Source organism: Macrobrachium nipponense, chromosome 7, assembly GCF_015104395.2.
Source record: "Macrobrachium nipponense isolate FS-2020 chromosome 7, ASM1510439v2, whole genome shotgun sequence".
Classification (NCBI taxonomy): Eukaryota; Metazoa; Arthropoda; class Malacostraca; order Decapoda; family Palaemonidae; genus Macrobrachium; species Macrobrachium nipponense.
The window spans coordinates 95,045,586-95,065,474 of record NC_061109.1 but is presented as its reverse complement, the minus strand read 5'-3'; the positions used below and the strand labels follow the sequence as shown (position 1 = coordinate 95,065,474).

At 34.4% G+C, this 19,889-nt stretch overlaps 1 protein-coding gene across 2 annotated transcripts in view; it reads left to right on the top strand.

The window, feature by feature from the left end:
- Nucleotides 1-16,733, top strand: part of LOC135217201 (endothelin-converting enzyme 1-like) — a 261,206-nt gene extending 244,473 nt beyond the window's left edge. For both annotated transcript variants that reach the window (XM_064252934.1, XM_064252933.1), the window contains 3 exons: nt 7,271-7,366; nt 7,505-7,581; nt 9,399-16,733. In XM_064252934.1, the coding sequence (XP_064109004.1) occupies nt 7,271-7,366; nt 7,505-7,581; nt 9,399-9,501 (276 nt within the window). In that variant the 3' untranslated portion in view covers nt 9,502-16,733. The remainder of the gene's footprint in view (nt 1-7,270; nt 7,367-7,504; nt 7,582-9,398) is intronic.
- Nucleotides 16,734-19,889: the final 3,156 nt, after the last annotated feature.

Here is a 19,889-nt window from a genome sequence, read left to right as displayed (position 1 = left end):
TGTGTGAACAGGATCTTAGCGTCTGCAGATATGATGGTGATTTGGGTGCTTTCCTTACTGGGGAAGTATCATTCACCTTAGGGATGTGCCCAAGTATCGGTATCGGTGGTATTGGCTAGTTTTTGTGGTATCAGTATCTGTGAAATTCTGGCCAATACTTTTGTCATTAGTCTAGGAATTTAATATTCTTTTAGGCTGTCATAATATTAACACTAGAATGCCCGATGGAGTCATTTTGACTCCTTGCCACCATTCTTTGACTTAATGATTTTGAGTATAATTCATCATGCAATTGTAGAAGAATAGACCGGATTAATTTAGATATTAATTTTTCAGTTTTTTAATTGATGCCCAAGGGAGTCATTTTGACTCCCTCCAGCGAGACTCAAGTAAAAACTTTAAATCTCGTTATCTAATCACTTTTACATTACGTATTCAAGACCCTAATAATATAATGTTTGTTTCATTATAGGCCTACAGATTTCTTCCTTCCGTATTTCCTAATTTTCTCAAGTCATTTTCGTAATGATTCAAGCAAGTTCCTACTTGCAACATCCAAGAAACACCATACTTGAACATTCCATTATCCTTGTATGAATACAGATATTCATACTTCTGGCAACAGTTGTTTGTTAGTGTCACTGATAGAAAAGAACATTTAGCAAGTCATTTTCATGGAAGCATGGCTTGAAGAGGCTGTCTTACACAGGAGCAAATTCTTGTTACTCTAACTGATATCCCAGTAAGGCAAGATGCCCTTTTACCCAATTTATGGCATCAAAACCTGACAAATATGGTTAGATGTATTTCTTAGCTATAGATAAGGAGAGTAAATATCTGGTGAGAATGGCTTTCCTTGCATAGGGAAAGAAGAGCATTGTCCTTCAGAAGAGAGGGCTGCTGATTATGTAGTCATGCGAGTTGCGACTTATTTGAACAAAGGAAGAAATGTCAAAACAGATAACTATTTTACATCTGTCAACTTAGCCAAGCAACTAAAGAAAAAGGGAACCAGTATAATAGGGACTACGAATAAAAACAGAAGAGAAGTGGCTGTCACAGTGAAAACCATGAAAGACAAGTTATACTCAACTAAAATTTACAGGTCTGATGATATGACTCTTAACAGTTTATCATGGAAAAGCAAAAAAAAAAAAAATTTTTTTTGTTAGCACTCTCCATCAAGATGTTGCTCTAGCCAATAATGCAAAGAAGACACCAGAAACAGTCAAATGTTACAATGATACTAAATACGGAGTTGACATTTTGGACCAAATGGCTCAAAAGTATTCAGTGAGAACAAGCACAATACGGTGGCCTTACAGTCTTTTCAAAACACCTTGGACCTGGCAGCAATAAATGCAGGTGCTATCTATAAGGAAATGACAAAGGAAAAAATTACCAGGAATGAGTTCCTTGAACAATTGTCAGAGGAATTAGCAGAGGTAATTATATAGTCAAGGAAGAAATTGGATGAGAAGGGAAATAATTAAGGAAATGGGAAAACAATGACCAAAGAGGAGACCTAAAGAAGTACTGCCTAGTGAAGACTCATTGTAAGAAGAATCGCACTATTGGTAGTTGCACGGAATGTAGAAAATCCTCATGTGGTACTTGCACTGCAGAAGTCATGTGTATAAGATGTGATAATGTGAAATAGACTCTAATTGTAATTAATTTAGTTGCATATTGTATGATTACGTACTAGGTTACCTATTTGTCTTTATTTCTAAGATTTCTAGTTTCTTCATGTTTCCAAAAATTGGAATACAAAGTACATTCCCAAAATTATAGCAAAAAAAAAAAATACTAGAACTAGCCTAATCAAGCGCTTATGATTTTTACCTGGGACCAATAATATGGGAACTTTTATGCAATAAAATTACACTGTTTGTATACATGATAATAACGAATATAAGAAATTATAATACAATTAAGATATTTCAATAAATAATCTGAAAAATATATAACAATCAAAATGACTCCAATTGGAAATCCAAGTACATCACTAAATTTGAGCATCCTTAATTATAGCAAAATAACATTATATGCAATAATATTACATTGTTTGTAAACAAAATTGTAAGGAATATGAGAAATAATAATAAAATGCAATATATTTCAGGAAATAACTTTAAAAATGCATAGGAGTCAAAATGACTCCCTTTGGGCATCCAGGCACATTGCTAGATCTGGGTATCGTAGCGTTAATTTTCTGTACCACTTTTCATTTCTATGATAGTTATATTGAATATTATATTATCATTAATAAAATTATAATTTTAACTTAGTTATATTGAATATTATATTATCATTAATAAAATTATAATTTTAACTTAGTTCAGATGGTTCATGTCCAGTATGAGTTGGAACTTGCTAAGGGAATTGTGCTTTTTTTGAGAAGAATGTTGTTTTGTTGATCTATACTGAGAAACAAACTCTGGTCCTTTCGTAATCTTATTTTTATGTGTGTACCAGTATCTCATTTTTCTTGGGATTACTTATTAAAAACAATATTATGTATTGTAATGAGCCAAAGGATTAACTCCTCCATTTCCAGAACCTTTCATAATCTAAATGAATGAGTCTGTCAACTTTTTTTAGCCAATATATAAATTAAAACTCAGAATAAAAGAATACATTAGTGATTTCAGATTGCTCGTCACCCCATGAATTCAAGTAAGCACTAAGTACCTAAATTGTTAAAAGTCTTCTAATGGTAGCCATAATATAAGCCAGACTGTATCCAGTAATAAAGGGATTAAATACTAAATGGTTATACTTGATGTTCTTTCTTTCTTTCTCAATGAAATTTGTGCCTTTGAAATTGTTTATATAACCCTATTATATGACCTTTCAACTTTTGAACCTTTAATATACAATAACCAGAGAAGAATGATTTTAGTAACAATATATATTGTCCTAAATAACAGTACGTAATATGAAGGTAACAGGTATCGGTATTGGTATTGGCCAAAAATATGGTATCGGTGCATCCCTAATTCACCTTTTACTTTTGTTTGCCAAAATCCAAATTTTGACGTCACTGGGTTACTGAAAGGTAGTAAGTTTGTATTCAAGAACACTACCTAATATTTCTCTGTTTTTATTTTGCTTCACGCTGTTATTAATCCTTTTATTTGAATTTATTTTTGTATTTTAATGTTTCTTCTGTGTATTTTTATTAGTATCATTTTATGGAGTATTTTATGCATTAAAAGACTTGTTCTTAGGCACCAATTAGAGATCTTTATATGAAAAGACTGAAGGTGTTTTAATCTTTGATGATTTGTCCATAATAATAATGGGTTAGGACGTCAATAGACTTAAGTCAAGTTAAGCAACATTGGCTCTGGTCAGTCGTTGGATGGGTGACCGCTCTCCTCGGCGTTGATTCCTTGGGAAAGGATCTTTACCATAATTTCCTCAGTCTACTCAGCTGTAAATGAGTACCTATCCCTGATGGGGTAGGGTCCAGCTATGGGTTAAATAGCAAAAACTCAGCAAATGATGGAAAAATGAAGGATTAAACGACAACGACGTAAATGGAACCTCTGGCAACAGAGGAGCTTCGTCCGGCAACCAGGTATTCAACCCAATTGAAGGGGAAGACGGTCAGGTACTTGGAGGTCGTCATCCAGCAACTGATCACCACAACGACAATAATCAACAGCCTGAGATTGGAGGTACAGAGGCAAAAAGGAAGAAATGGACAAGAGAAGAAAATAAGGAAATATGGAGATGCTACATCAGAAGCAACCCGACGGAGAGAGGTATAGAAGAAGAATTGGCCAAACATCTGGAATGAGAGGAATAACACCCCCCAAACAGAGCAGAGGCTGGCAGACCAAGATAAAGGAACATAAAGAAAAAGAACTGGCTCTCCCCAACAGAAAGAGAAGAACTGGAAAGGGAAATGTCACACGACAACGAATTACACAAAGACGAACTGAGAGACGATGCCACAGAAGACGACAGGGAGGATGAGGTATCAAACACGACACACGAAGAAACACCGACGAAGTAACAGAGAGGACGGAATGGGTAGAAAAGATTAGACAATGGATGGAGCCAGATACAGAGAGAACAAAGATCCCCTCCATGAAAGCCTACAACACCAAGAAATTAAGGGAGAAAACAAGTGAGTCAATGAAATAATGGGCATAATACACACCACCAGTATCACAGAAACAAATAACTTGACATAGGCAAGGAGCAAGATTAGTAGCAGAACTGATGGAATTCGAAACACCAACACCACCAGCACAACCAACCCAACAGAAACCAAAACAAGCAAAGAACCTCCTTGGAAAGGCGCCTGGAAAAGCAAATCATGGTGATGAGATCTGACTTGAGTAAACTGAAAGAGATGGCAGAAAAAAGGCTAAGAAGCAAGAAAACAAGGGAGGAACTCAACGAGAAATACAAAGTACAAGAGAGGGCATTAAAAAACAAACACAATAGAAGATGTAAAACAGAGGCTTAAGGCCAAAGCACATAAGATCCAACGGTACATGAACAGGAATAAGGGATACCAACAGAACAAACTATTCGGAACAAACCAGAAAAGACTATACAGCCAACTAAGAGGGGAAGACAACCACCCAGAAATTCCTGAAGCCGAACCAAGTAAGAGACTCTGGGAAAACATATGGAGCAATCCGGTATCACACAACAAACATGCAACATGGCTCCAGGAAGTCAAGGAAGAAGAAACAGGGAGAATAAAACAAAGATTCACAGATCACGACGACACAGTCCCAGACCCACCCACTAAGAAAAAATGCCAAACTGGAAAGGAAAGCCCCCAGTCCCGATGAAGTCCATGGATACTGGCTCAAAAACTTCAAGGCTACACCCACGAATAGCAGAACAACTCCAGCATTGTATCTCAAATCACCAAGCACCCAAATGGATGACCACAGGAAGAACATCCTTAGTACAAAAAGACAAGAGTAAGGGAAATATAGCCAGTAAACTACAGGCCTATCACCTGGCCTACCAATAATGTGGAAGTTACTAACAGGTATCATCAGTGAAAGGCTATACAACTAACTAGAGGAGACAAACACCATCCCCCACCACAGAAAGGCTGCAGAAGGAAGTGTAGGGGCACAAAAGACCAGCTCCTGATAGACAAAAAATGGTAATGAAGAACAGTAGGAGAAGGAAAACCAACCTAAGCATGGCATGGATAGGACTATAAGAAAGTCTTCGACATGATACCACACACATGGCTATAGAATGCCTGAAAATATATTGGGCAGAGGAAAATACCATCAGCTTCCTCAAAAATACAATGCGCAACTGGAATACAATACTTACAAACTCTGGAATAAGACTAGCAGAGGTTATATCAGGAGAGGGATCTTCCAGGGCGACTCACTGTCCCCACTACTCTTTCGTAGTAGCCATGATTCCCATGGACAAAAAAGTAATACAGAAGATGGATGCCGGGTACCAACTCAAGAAAAGAGGCAACAGAATCAACCATCTGATGTTCATGGACGACATCAAGCTGTATGGTAAGAGCATCAAGGAAATAGATACCCTAATCCAGACTGTAAGGATTGTATCTGGGGACATCAGGATGGAGTTTGGAATAGAAAAATGCGCCTTAGTCAACATACAAAAAAGGCAAAGTAACGAGAACTGAAGGGATAAACTAAAGCTACCAGATGGGAGCAAACATCAAAACACATAGATGAGACAGGATACAAATACCTGGGAATAATGGAAGGAGGAGATATAAAACACCAAGAGATGAAAGGACACGATCAGGAAAGAATATATGCAGAGACTCAGGCGATACTCAAGTCAAAACTCAACGCCGGAAATATGATAAAAGCCATAAACACATGGGCATTGCCAGTAATCAGATACAGCGCAGGAATAGTGGAATGGACGAAGGCAGAACTCCGCAGCATAGATCAGAAAACCAGGAAACATATGACAATACACAAAGCACTACACCCAAGAGCAAATACGGGACAGACGATACATACACGAAAGGAATGAGGGAGAGGACTACTAAGTATAGAGGACTGCGTCAACATTGAAAACAGAGCACTGGGGCAATATCTGAAACCAGTGAAGACGAGTGGCTAAAGAGTGCATGGGAAGAAGGACTAATAAAAGCAGACGAAGACCCAGAAATATACAGAGAAAGACAGAAAGAACAGAGGACTGGCACAACAAACCAATGCACGGACAATACATGAGACAGACTAAAGAACTAGCCAGTGATGACCAGTTGGCAATGGCTACAGAGGGGAGAGCTAAAGAAGGAACTGAAGGAATGATAACAGCGGCACAAGATCAGGCCCTAAGAACCAGATATGTTCAAAGTACGATAGACGGAAATAACATCTCTCCCATATGTAGGAAGTGCAATACGAAAGTGAAACCATAAACCACATAGCAAGTGAATGCCCGGCACTTGCACAGAACCAGTACAAAAAGAGGCATGATTCAGTAGCAAAAGCCCTCCACTGGAGCCTGTGCAAGAAACATCAGCTACCTTGCAGTAATAAGTGGTACGAGCACCAACCTGAAGGAGTGATAGAAAATGATCAGGCAAAGATCCTCTGGGACTATGGTATCAGAACGGATAGGGTGATACGTGCAAACAAACGAGACCAGACGTGACGTTGATTGACAAAGTCAAGAAGAAAGTATCACTCATTGATGTCGCAATACCATGGGACACCAGAGGTTTTGAAGTGAGAGAAAGAGAAAGGAAAAATTTGGTTATAAGTATCAAGATCTGAAAATAGAAATAAGAAGGATATGGGATATGCCAGTGGAAATCGTACCCATAATCATAGGAGCACTAGGCACGATCCCAAGATCCCTGAAAAGGAATCTAGAAAAACTAGAGGCTGAAGTAGCTCCAGGACTCATGCAGAAGAGTGTGATCCTAGAAACGGCACACATAGTAAGAAGAGTGATGGACTCCTAAGGAGGCAGGATGCAACCCGGAACCCCACACTATAAATACCACCCAGTCGAATTGGAGGACTGTGATAGAGCAAAAAAAAAAAAAAAAAAAAAAAAAAAATAATAATAATATAATAATAATAATAATAATAATCCTTATTATTATCATAACTTTTATTATGATGATTATTGGTTAATCATTAGTATTGTTGATGTTGCTGTTTTGTTGATGCATGTGGCAATAATACTAATATCTAAAATCATAAGGCAATATCTTGTTATTTGTCCATATGTACTACTAATATTAATGTAGAATTTGCTTTTATTACAGGCCTATGTAACCCTACTAAAGAGGCGACCGCAACCTCAGCACCCAAGTTTTGAAAGCCTTAATACTACAAATATATTTTTTATGGCATATGCTGGGGTACGTTTTTACCACAATATATCCAAATATTTTTCTAAACAACTATAATGCCATTTATATGAAAAAGTATACTTTCTTGGCTTTTCATATTACATTATGGTTTGATAATTGATGCGTGTTTTCAAATGTTTGATTCAGAGTATGTGCTCAGAGGCAACAGCACAGCAGGAGGATATAGAAAGAACTTGCAGCCCAAAGCTGATGAGCAAACCAAGGTAAGTAACTAAATGTTTGTAAGAGTACATCTGCAACAAAATTTAGAACTGACCTTATATAGTTAACCCTAATTACTTTAGTCTTTTAAGAATTTGTTGATTAAGGTTTCACACCAAAATGGAACCTTATTAATCAAGCTCAGGGTGCAAATCATCTTGCATGTTATAACTTAGGGCAAGTATTGTACAGGCATTCTTCAAAGTCAGGTGATCAGAATGTAAAAAATGACCAGAAAATGCTTGAGTGTGAGGTTTACTCTCCTTCAAGACAGTATGTAGTACATATTTCAATTTTATCGCTGGCTTTGAAAATGTGTTTGGCTATCAGAAATACAATGGTGGTTTGATCAACAGCAATGTTTTGTTCAGAGAAAAGCACAAACATGCCTCTCGCTAGGTGAACTGGGAATCGGGTCTCAAACATTTAGTATTTATGTCGCTAGAACTTCCAAGAGTACTTTGTGGTCATTTTTGTTTATGGAAGGTGTGCTTAGAGATAAGTTAGTTTTGAAAGAGATTTTTCTTGAAATCTGATATTATGGTGAACCTTAGACAGCATGGTAAATGTAAGCAGTGCCTGCTGGATTGACACTTAGATGATGGTTCCTTACTGAGACTTGTTTGCTTCAGCCAGCCCAGAGGTGTTCACGTCATTGACCCACTCTTACCTATTTTGAATTAACCCCGCCAGGAGAGAGTTTCTTTTTGCCAACATGTATGATGGTCAGTATCAAATGCCAGAAATGACAAAATAAAGATATAAAGTTGGTGTAAAACTAAATACATAATACAAGTTGAAAAATAACAAAAAGATGGAAAATGTCAATTAGGAAAATTCCATATATAATGGCAATGTCATATCAGTATCAAAATCAACATAAAAGAGAGAGACAGAGTTAAAAACAGAACCAGTTATTAAGTATCACATGAAAACCCCATTTCTAGAGTCGCTCTCACCTTCTTCTTGCCTCTTTGTATCCAAAGTTATCATAATTGGAAGAAATCCAAAGAAATCCCATAATGTTAAATGCAAGAGACCCCATGTAGATGTGATTTATGTTTCAGCATTTGCATGCTCCTACACCCACTGATATCTGGCTCTTGCTTTCCCATATTATGGGGGCCATAGTCATTCAGGTCGATGGTCTTGCTGTACAACACAATTGTCAATAGTATTCACTAAGTATTCTATGCAGTTTGGCTTTCTCACAAGCTCTCATCCCATGCTGATATATGGGTTATACACTCCCATACTGTAGAAGCCAGCCATAGTAACTTTGCTTCTTGTACAATATAAATATCAAAATTTCTCCACCTAGAATGCTGGTTTTTTAAGAGGTATGCGTATGTCCATTTGTATGCTAGAAAAGATAGGAAATTTTACTTACATGATGGGAAAGTCGAACGGTTCAGAAAAACTTCAGCTATAATTTTTCAGCTCTCAAGGAATGTTGAACAGAATTTAATTCATCATAATGTTTAGCTTCTTTAAAAAATTATTAAAATAAATAACAAGAATCAGAACTTTAATCATTTAAAAAAGTTGTAAGCATTAGCTCAAGTTTACTCAGTTTTCACGTCACAGTTGCTTTACTGTTCATCATCATATTACAAAATGGTGCTAATAACATTGTTATTATTATTATTATTATTGGTGTTGATGATGTTATGGTGCACTGTTTCTAACAGAATCAGTTCAACAATCTATTTGAGTTGCAGAGCTGTATAGTGTAGCATTCTTGATTTTAAAAAAAGAACCGAATAGTGCAGTCACAACTAATACTGACTGCTTCTAAAACTCTCATTATGCTTTCCAGATTGTTGGCTGTTCTTGCTCAGCTTCCTGAATTTAGCAGAATATTCTCTTGCCCCAAGGATTCTCACCATTACCCCCATTGGTTATGCGCCAACCTTCACTGACCTTTGGATTACCCTTATCCTTCATTCCTGTTGCTGTAACAGTACAGCTGACATGAAGGATTTGGTTGGATAAATAGCTATCGATAGAATTTATCAGCCTAAGTTTATGTGTGTGATTATGTATATATGTGTATATATATGTATATATATATATATATATATATATATATATATAAATATATATATATATATATATATATATATATATATATATATAGTATATGTATATATATATATACTTACATACATATATACATAATCACACACACTCTTGTATGTATATATCAAAGTTTAAAATATATCTTATTGCTATTCATGATTAAATGGCGTACGAATGTCTGGAAATTGTGTAAGTGAATAGGTAGTCTGGTTTAGTGTATATGATTAACTTTTAACAATTTTTTTAACAGATTCACCAATTGAAATTAGCTGGTTCTTATAACATGAGTCAAACCTTTCAAATGTGTTCAGTGTGTGCCTGCTTGTGGAGTCCAGAAGATTCATTGCAGTATTTTCATTCTTCTTGAGGTATGTCAGTAGGAAATGTATGTGTATCCATTTAGCTCAAAGGTCAAATATCCATGCAGTCAAAAGGCAAAATTCCTCCAAAGCTGTCTAGAACTTCATGAGTCAGAGATGACCTGAAGTCTCGCATTTAAGTACATAGAGGTCATATTAGCAGTCTAGTGAAATTGATAGTTTAACTGATAGTTTCAGAGTCTTGTACATAACGCTTTGTGTTGGTAGCCCAGTACAATTATTTAGAGTATTGTATTTGACAGTGATATAACCAGGTTAACTTCCAGCTTGGTAAATGAAACACTATACAAAGAAGGATTTAACAAAGTATATTTTTTATCTCGGTTTTAGCATTCACGTGGCTTAAAGTGTATCTTATAGAGACTTAAGTAATTGATTGTTTTTATCACTTTAATTTTTATTTATTTTTATTTTGTTAAAGTTACTACCAAATCAGAATATTTTTTGTCCAGAAAAAATGGTACATATATGTAAGTGGTTCAAAGGTTCTTAAAGTCGACAAGCAAATCCAAGGGTGTGTTAATGATATAGGACACAATTGAACAGTTTCCATTTAAAAGAAGAGTTTTGGATTTATTTAGTACAAATTAGATGCTGTTGAATAATAATTAGCTGGATTTTGCTGAATAATTTACTGGAACAAGTGTATGCAAGGATTTGTTCTAAACCCTAACAATTTGATTTGCTTCATGTCTTATTTTTTTTATCATTAGAAAAGCTTTCATCTGTATAGAAGTACCCCTTCTTAAATATAGTAATACTATTGTGGTGCCAAGCCTGTGGTGTATAACTGTAGGAAGTCAGTGAAGTTGTGCAATTGTTATTGTTTGAGCAACTTCACATGTTCCACTGATACAAGGATGAATGCTAGGGTAACTGTTCATTGGAAAACACAGTTTAGCAAGATGAATTGAGCTAAATAATTAGTATTTTAATAATTATATACATACTTACATACATACATACATACGTACATACATACATATGCATGCTAATGCATATTTGCATACACATAGAAATATTTTTTGTTTGTAATTATGCCCTTTTGGACTTATATGTGTTTATGACACTTTGTAGATACTAAAACGTTACTAGTTTGTCATAATGTTGTTACTGTTCCAACGATTAATTGTTTATTCGTGGTGCAGGTGTTACGAATGTTCAGTGAGTCTGCAGAGCTGAATGTTTTGTAGGTTTAAGTCAAGTGATGATAATATATTAGGTGAACTAATATTTTTTACATAATATAAAGCATTGAATTCTTGTATGGTAGTCTTGTTAGTACTTCACTAATTTGAAAGGTTTGGAATACAACTCAGCTGAATATGTATCTGTCATTCTTTTTTTTTTTCTCAATGTTAACTAATTCATAGGTTAAAAATCTGTCTTACTTTGCACTTTGCATTGATGCATCATGTAACATTCTACCATAGTGTTTTTTTTCTCTCATCCAAAGAAAAACTCATAGTGCTTATTACTGATACTTACGTATTACTGATATATTGGTTATTCTACACAGGGGTTTGTTTTCACACCAGTCTACCTTTCACTGACTTACTAATTGGGCACTGACAGGCAATGATGCTTTGAATTATTTACTCCTTACAACCTTTGTTTTAAAGGACTTTCCAGACTGGAAAAGTTTATTGTACAGCTAGTTTGGAATGTCCTTTGAATAAGTAGTTAAAATAGTATGAATTTGCCCTAAAGGGCATTGAAAAAGGCTTCCAACTTTTATCTATACATGGTGTGTACTTTTTTTCTCCTGCCCTTTATCTTTACCAAAATGTTCTTTATATAAGAAGCTTTTAGTTAGAGATTTTGGAACTTTTAAATAAGTTATATGTTAAGAAACCAAGGTATGAATTATTCAAAACATATCAAAACCTGTCAGTAAATCACTTTTTTAAAAAATACATTATTTGTCTAAGATTTTTGTTATTTTAATATTTGCAAAGGAGTATGATTTGTTAAAAGCTTATATTATTTTTTTTTTTCATTATTATTACTGATCTAAATTAAACAAAAAAAAGTCTTGCAAAATACAGGGCCTGGAAGGATTACCTCAGAAACACCAAGATATGTGTTGTACACAAATTATGAACCTTACATATCAGTTAATGAGAAACTTAGGCATTTTAAAATTAAAATTATAGACCATGGAAGATCTGACAGCAACCAGGATGTAAATGGCATAAGGAAAATTATTTCCAACTATGTTGTGCTATTTGAAATTTTTACTTGTACCTTAAGAACAAACTTGTCTCTGCCACTGTAATTAATTGTAAAATCCTCCATAAGTGTAGAATTTAATTTTTATGAAACTGAAAGAAGAAAAAATAGAGTAAATGTACTGATCAAGAATGAAATGGCTGAAAAATATGATAGAAGTTGAGAGAAAAGCAATGTGAAGGGATGAGGAATACTGAGCCAGAAAAGTAGTATGTATGTACGTATATATGGAGGCACTAGATGAAGATTTGTGAGGTCATGACATGTTGGTAGTGCAGACGAACAAAGCAGAGGATGAAGATAATTAAAACCAAGGTCTAAAGCAAACTCATTTCATGTCTCACCTCATTAGGATGAAGGTAGTTTTAGCCATGAGTAGTAACTATTCTAAGAGGAGAAGGTATTTTCATGAATCACATCTAGCTTACACCGATTTAAATCCTATTGGCCAATAAATTAATCCCAATTGTCTGGTGAACTATTTTGCCATTCTGTACTAATAAATGCGTCAAGGACTTTGTCTAGATTTCTTTCTTCTATTCTGTTATTTCCAATACCCATTTTGGGGTGTCTCCTGAATAGTTCTTCCAGTTGTATATTTTGCATAAACTTTTTAACTGCCTTTTTCAGAATTTTTCACTAGTTTGGTAACTTTACATGATGTTTATTGCCAGGATTAGGTAAATATCATTAAGTTATTTCAGTTTGTGTAAGAATACATAATGACTTATAATTTTTCAATTATTATTACTACTATGACTAGTGGTGTTATTGTTGTGAAAGGAAACCCGTCCTATATCAGCTGCTTTTTATTATTTTATTGACATTAGTAATATTTTTCTGTATACACAAAGAGCTCCTGAGGTATGACAAAGTGTACGTATACATAAGATATATATATAAAAAAATATATATATATCTCTTCTGTAAATACTGTAACAATATTTTGTGAAAGGGTTAATGTAGTTAGCTTTAAATACAATGGAAGTAGGCAGTAAAAGGATTCATGGGCTGTGATACCACATGCAGAAAAATTATATGGTCAGAGTTGTGTTCTGGAGATATGACAATACTTACAGTCCAGTGGTAAAAAAAACCAAGTCGTTACTTCATACTTAAGGTATTACTTGTATTTTTAATACTACTTTTGTATTCATGTTTAAAGTTTAGATTCAATATGCTGTATTTACCGTGTGCATGATCACTACTGGATTTTTAGCAGATATATGCTTTGAATATAGTCAGACTGTTGGGTCTGGCCTATGCAGATCTCCAAAATACAGTTCTTAATGCTGTAGGTAATGGTTAAGTCAAGTGGCAATAAAGTATTTAGGATACGCTTTACTAACTGAAATGCTATAAGAACCCTATTTTGTTCCATATTTCATACATAAACACAGTTAATAAGATTTTTTTTTTTTTGTGGAGAATTTCATTGTAGATGTTTTGTCGGAATTCACTAACAATCGGTGTAACAGCTGTTCTAGTCAGATGTAATGAGAATTTCTAATAATAATTACACTGGAAAATTTCATCCCACAGTATAAAGAAAAAACTGAGCCCCTTGGTAAGAGAAACTAGGTCAGCCATCAGCAAAGTGACTTGTAAATAAAAAGGAAACACCAATGTTACCAAACAGAATTGAATTAAGGATTGATGTGTGCGATGATTCTCCCTTGATAGTCTGCTCTGAGTTTTTTTTATCAAAAGTTTAGAAGTTACTGGCAATTTGCTTCTATCTTGCCTTTTCACTATATTAACTATTTGATAATTTCCAGTTTTTCTCTTGCTATAGTTTTCCTAAATTGAAAACCTTCACATTAAAGTCTATTTATTAATGGACCTCATCCCTTTCCTAGCAACGCAGTCTTAGTCTGCTTTTGACTAACATTAATGATAACTATGCAAAGATAAAATGACACTAAATCTTGGTAGGATTACTGTTGTCACCAAGAAGTGTGAACTATTGGCATCTAGACTCAGGGATATATTCTAAGTATTGTCTTTAGTAACCCGGTGTTTCTTGAATTTTTCTTCTGTTCATTTGGAAGTATGGAAAGTGAAAAAATATGGTCACAGTTGGCTGTCAATAAATCTGTTAATTGACTAATGATAAATCCACTTTACTACGTCCAGCTTTAATTTAACATTTTGAGTACCGACACTGTGGGATCTTGATATGATACTAAGTGTAATAAATGAGAAAAGTTTAGTCTTTGTAGCTTTTGTTTTTTTTTGCAAGCAATTGTCCTGATAGCCTCATTTTAGTTGTGATCAACCTCAGTTTCAAAAAATTTCACATGAAATTTTTGAATGCATAACCATTATTCATATTTCACCAATTGTTAACATATTTAGTGACTGTAGTCAAAAAGTTACAGTGCTACCTCACTATTTCATGCTTCAGTTTGTGGAACATATATCTTACAATATTTCTGGGGAAACTTTCACCAATTTGCAGATTTTTTTTCTATGGACTGAATCTCTTTAAAATATCGCTAATTCATTTTTTTCATAGAGCCATACTATTTCTTATTTACTTATTTTTTCATATTGTTTTTGTGATTACTTATTTTTGTGATAATGATTTACATTGGATTCATTTAGTTCATTCCAGGTTGGGCCTCAGACTGAGCATAACAGGTGTACAATTCTCTCTCTCTCTCTCTCTCTCTCTCTCTCTCTCTCTCTCTCTCTCTCTCTCTCTCTCTCTCTCTCTCTCTCTCTTTAAGGGGTAATGTTAAGATTTACTTGAAATGATATTACTGTAGAGTAAAAAGTATTTAGATGATACAGCATATTGTACAATAAAGTATACCATACTTATTTTGATTTTATTTTCCAGTCTGCTTTTACGGAAAATAAAATTAATTAGTGAATGTTTTAAATATTGTACATGCTATCTTCCAAAAACACTTACTAAATTACAGTAGTAACATCTTTTCAAATATGTACATCTTGCATTATGCTGAGAGAGAGAATAGAATTATACACCTGTTATGCTTTGTCAGGTGTTCTAACCCTGGAATAAGCGTAATAGACTAGTACATTACTAAAGTATAAAAATACACTGTAAATTGTCATGAATACAATATAATAAAATACAGTAATTAGTGAATAAACTGTTGCTCCATGAAAAAAAAGTGAATTAATTATAATTTTTACTCTCACCAATATACAATGAAAATGGGATGACTTGATTACTATGTACGTATATGAGAAAACAGCTATGTTAATGTATAAAAGTAGTACATACAGGGATAATGTGATTGGTTTTGTCAGACATTCTGTTAATTTGGTTTTGTCAGACATTCTGTTAATTTGAATTAAACATAGATATATTTTTCTGTTAACATTAATACTAATATTTTAAAATAGTGCATCATTGTTATACGCATTATAGGGCATACATATGAATAAGAAGTTGTAAAAGGGTAGTACTAATCAAAGATGACTTGGGGTTTAGGGTTGATGGGTTGGGGTGTATTTTTGTTGAATTGATATTAAATTATTTTAGTGGGTGTGATAGTTTAAGTTATATTTTAGTTTGAAGCAACAGGGAAACTTTTAAAATTAGAAATAAACAGTTATAAGCATTTAGAGGGGATGTTGCATCTCTGCAGTCAGGTTCTGGAACCTGTCCCTGTGAAAAAGGGGGGAAAGCACTGTAAATCTATAATGTATACAAGTCAGTACCATATGTTGTCATGTTCCATAATTAAATATCTGACTCCTGCATCTTTTACCCAGTGATTTTTGAAAGAGAAAATGACCCCTTGTTAAAAAGTGCAGTCATACCCGTCCACTGACAGTGAAAACAGGAAGGTTCAAACATTTGAACGGATAAAAATCTCATGCCTGCAGTTACCAGTATGTTTGTATCAGCAAAGACTGATAATAATACTGGTAGTTAAAGCCTGTGATGAAATTTTTAGACAAAATTTCTTAAATGTAGATATATTCAGTAAGATTTAGCAATCTGGTGTATTCAGTTAATTATTATTAAAACATTCTCTGATGGCAAATATGAGAACTGCTGTTATGCTGTTTGTGCACTCCCAACTTATATATGTTTATTGCATTGAAAAGACTCATTTACTAAGTGCATCAATAAATAAATGTTACCATGATTGTATGGCACATTGCCAAAAAATTTTGATCATCATTTATTAGGTTCAAAATGTTTACAAATAAATTACTGAAGTTGAAATAAGATCTTGTGAATAGAAGGCACACTGTTAAATTAAGGAAACAAATATATATCTGTAGTTTTAAAGCCAAATCATTTATATCTTTTTAGAATATGTGATCATATACCAGTACTTGTTTAAGTTAGATTATTTCAGTTAATATGCTGAGCATTCAAACATCACTTTGGACTTTGAAGTCTGTGGTACCAGCATTGCCAATCCTGATACATATTTTTTATTAATTGTCATATGAACTGAGAAATCTTGGTATTGTTTGTTTTCATTATCCTGACCTTTTGTGTTCCGCTTAGTCTGAAATGCAACATTAAACTAGAAGTATTTTCAAGAGAATTCTTAATTTACACATTGGTATTAATGTGTGTATACTGACAATTACTAAAACCTTTGTTTTGCATTCTGGAAAAGGAATGACTGTTTATTATTAAAGTATTTTAATAGAAATCTTTTGGCTCATTCATTTTCAAAAACCATGGAGTTGACTAAAATAAGTATAATATTGGTGAATTTGCTCATATTCATTCATATATTCCTTCCAATAAGTACAAGTCCCCAGCTACTGATCCCCACTGAAAAGTGTCAATATTCCTAGCCTCTCTTGATTATAGTACTGTGGGCTTCAACTGTCCAAGATAACAGTAATCTCAAAAGTGTGCCATAGGTTTTTGTGTTATTGACTGCCTATGACTTTGCTAATTATTTTTGCCATGTGTATCCTACCACCAGTATGAATTGAACCCTATAAACATAACTGTGCCTTACCTGCCAATGGTTATGGATGAGCTATTGGAAATTTGTCTAGCGATTAGTTTTTTTTTTTTTTTTTATAGTACTTCGAACAAAATGCTCTGGCATAATCACAGCTGCAGACAAACCCAAACATCCTTAAATTTCCTTTTCCACTACGATAGCACTGTATATGAAGGAAGGAAATTTATTAGCATATGTACTACTCAAAACAAGGTTTAAAAGAAAATTAGAATGCAAAACCTCTAACTTGAAACCTTGAGAGAGCAACTTCAAAAAGTGCCTTTGCCACAGCATTTTATTTTTGAAGTAAATTTTGCAGGAAACTTTCATTTTCAAGGCCAGGGCTGGCTTAGTGGAAAAGGGTTTAAGAGAGCTAGCTAAGCATGTCAGTGCTTCATCAACTCCTTTCTTGGAATTGGAAAACCAACATACCACTCTGCTTCTCTGGTAGAGTACTTTGACAAAAATGTAATAGGAACCAATTAGAATGAATGTTAAAATATAGAAACTCTTGTGTAACTCTTGAAATATTACTATTGCTACAGCTCATAAAGATCAAATAGGGGAAAAATAAAAAAATAAACCTGAAAATCTTAAAAAGATATCATCAGTCCTTCATGGAGTTTATTCCTCCACTAATGGCACAAGTGAGAACAAGACTCCCAAATGTCTGCGTCCCTACCCTACCCCACAGGGAATGGCACAGCATAATTAGAATGGCCCAAGTGTAAGCCAACCCTGCTTGCTAGGACAGAGTATTTCTAGAATACAACCATCCCCATCCTAATCACATTATGGGCAAACCGGATAGAATGCCGGAGTCCTATCCCTTGAACCAGACCCCCTTGGAATCTGTGGTCTAGCCCGGAAGAATAGTTCAGCCCTTGAACTATCAATCTGATACCTCTCAGGTATGAACATTATCGAGTAGTTTATGACCCTACCACTGTTCCCACTATTTAGCTTCGGCCTCAGGGTCGTGGTTGGTATGGTGTTGGCGTCCCACCTCAGTGGTCACGGGTTTGATTCTCGGCCAATCCACTGAGGAGTGAGAGATGTGTTTTTCTGGTGACAGAAGTTCACTCTCGGCGTGGTTCGGAAGTCACGCAAAGCCATTTGTCCCATTGCTGAATAACCACTGGTTCCATGCAACGTAAAAGCACCATACAAACAAACAAACAAACAATCCCAACTATGATACCTTTTCCTATTTGTCAGGTCCAATAATTTTACAAAGTGGAAAATTCCAAAAAATCAGTCCAAAACAGATACTATAGTATAATAATATATGTGACTCTTGGACTCAACTCCAGGAACAAATTCCAAGGGTTCAAGAGCCCCCTTCCCTCACCACGTCAAGGTAGTCTCACTTCAAGGGGGATGAATAATAATAAAAATCATATGCCTGCAGTTACCAGTATTTTATCAGCATAGATTGATAAATAATACTTGTCAAAATTTCTTTAACGAACATTCATTCATGAAGATTTAACAATCCGGTGTATTCAATTGTTATTCAATATTCTCTGAAGGCAAATTTGAGAACTGCTGTTATGCTGTTTGTGCACTCCCAACTTAAATTTACATTTGTTGCATTTAAAAGACTCCCTTATTGACTGAGTCCATCAATAAATAGATGTTACCATGATTGTATGGTACATTGCCAAAATACTTTGATCAAGTCTATTATTAGGTTCCTAATGTTTACAAATAAATTATTACAAAAATTATTCCTGAAGTTAAAATAAATCTTATGAATAGAAGGAGCACTGATGGCAAATTTGAGAACTGCTGTTATGCTGTTTGTGCACTCCTAACTTCAATATACATTTATTGCATTTAAAAGACTCCCTTATTTACTATGATTGTATGGTACAATGCCAAAAATTTTTTTGATAAAGTCTATTATTAGGTTCAAAATGTTTACAAATAAACTATTACAAAAATGATCCCTGAAGTTTAAAAAAATAAGAATAGAAGGAACACTATTGAATTAAGGAAACAAATATATATATCTGTGTTTTAAAGCCAAGTCAATTATATCTTTTTAGGACATGTGATCATACTCCAGTACTTGTTTAAGTTAGATTACTTCAGTTAATATGCTGAGCTTTCAAACATCTTTTTGGATTCAATGTCTGTGGTACCAGCATTGCCAATCCCGGTAAAATTTACTGATGGTGCATATTTTTTTGTCACATGAACTGATAAATATTAGTAGTATTGTTTGTTTTTATTATCTGGGCCTTTTATGTTCCCCTTGGTCTTAAATGCAACATTAAACTAGAAGTATTTTCAAGAGAATTCTTATTTTGTACATTGGTCTGAATATGTGAATACAGTACTGACAAAATTAGTAAAATGTTTTTGTTTGCATTCTGGAAAATGAGTGACTTATTATTAACGTATTTTAAAGGAATCTTTTGGCTCATTCATTTTCAAAAACCATGAAGTTGCTTAAAAAATATCACTGAATTTGCTCTTTATTCATTCATAGTACTATACGTATTCCTTCCAATAAGTACACTGACTAATCAAACTTTAAGTAATATCTCTGAGTCCCAAGCTCAGTGCTGATCCCTACTGAAAAGCGTCAACATTCCTAGCTTCTTTGATTATAGTACAGGTAGTCCCTGGTTATCGGCAGACTCTGTTAGT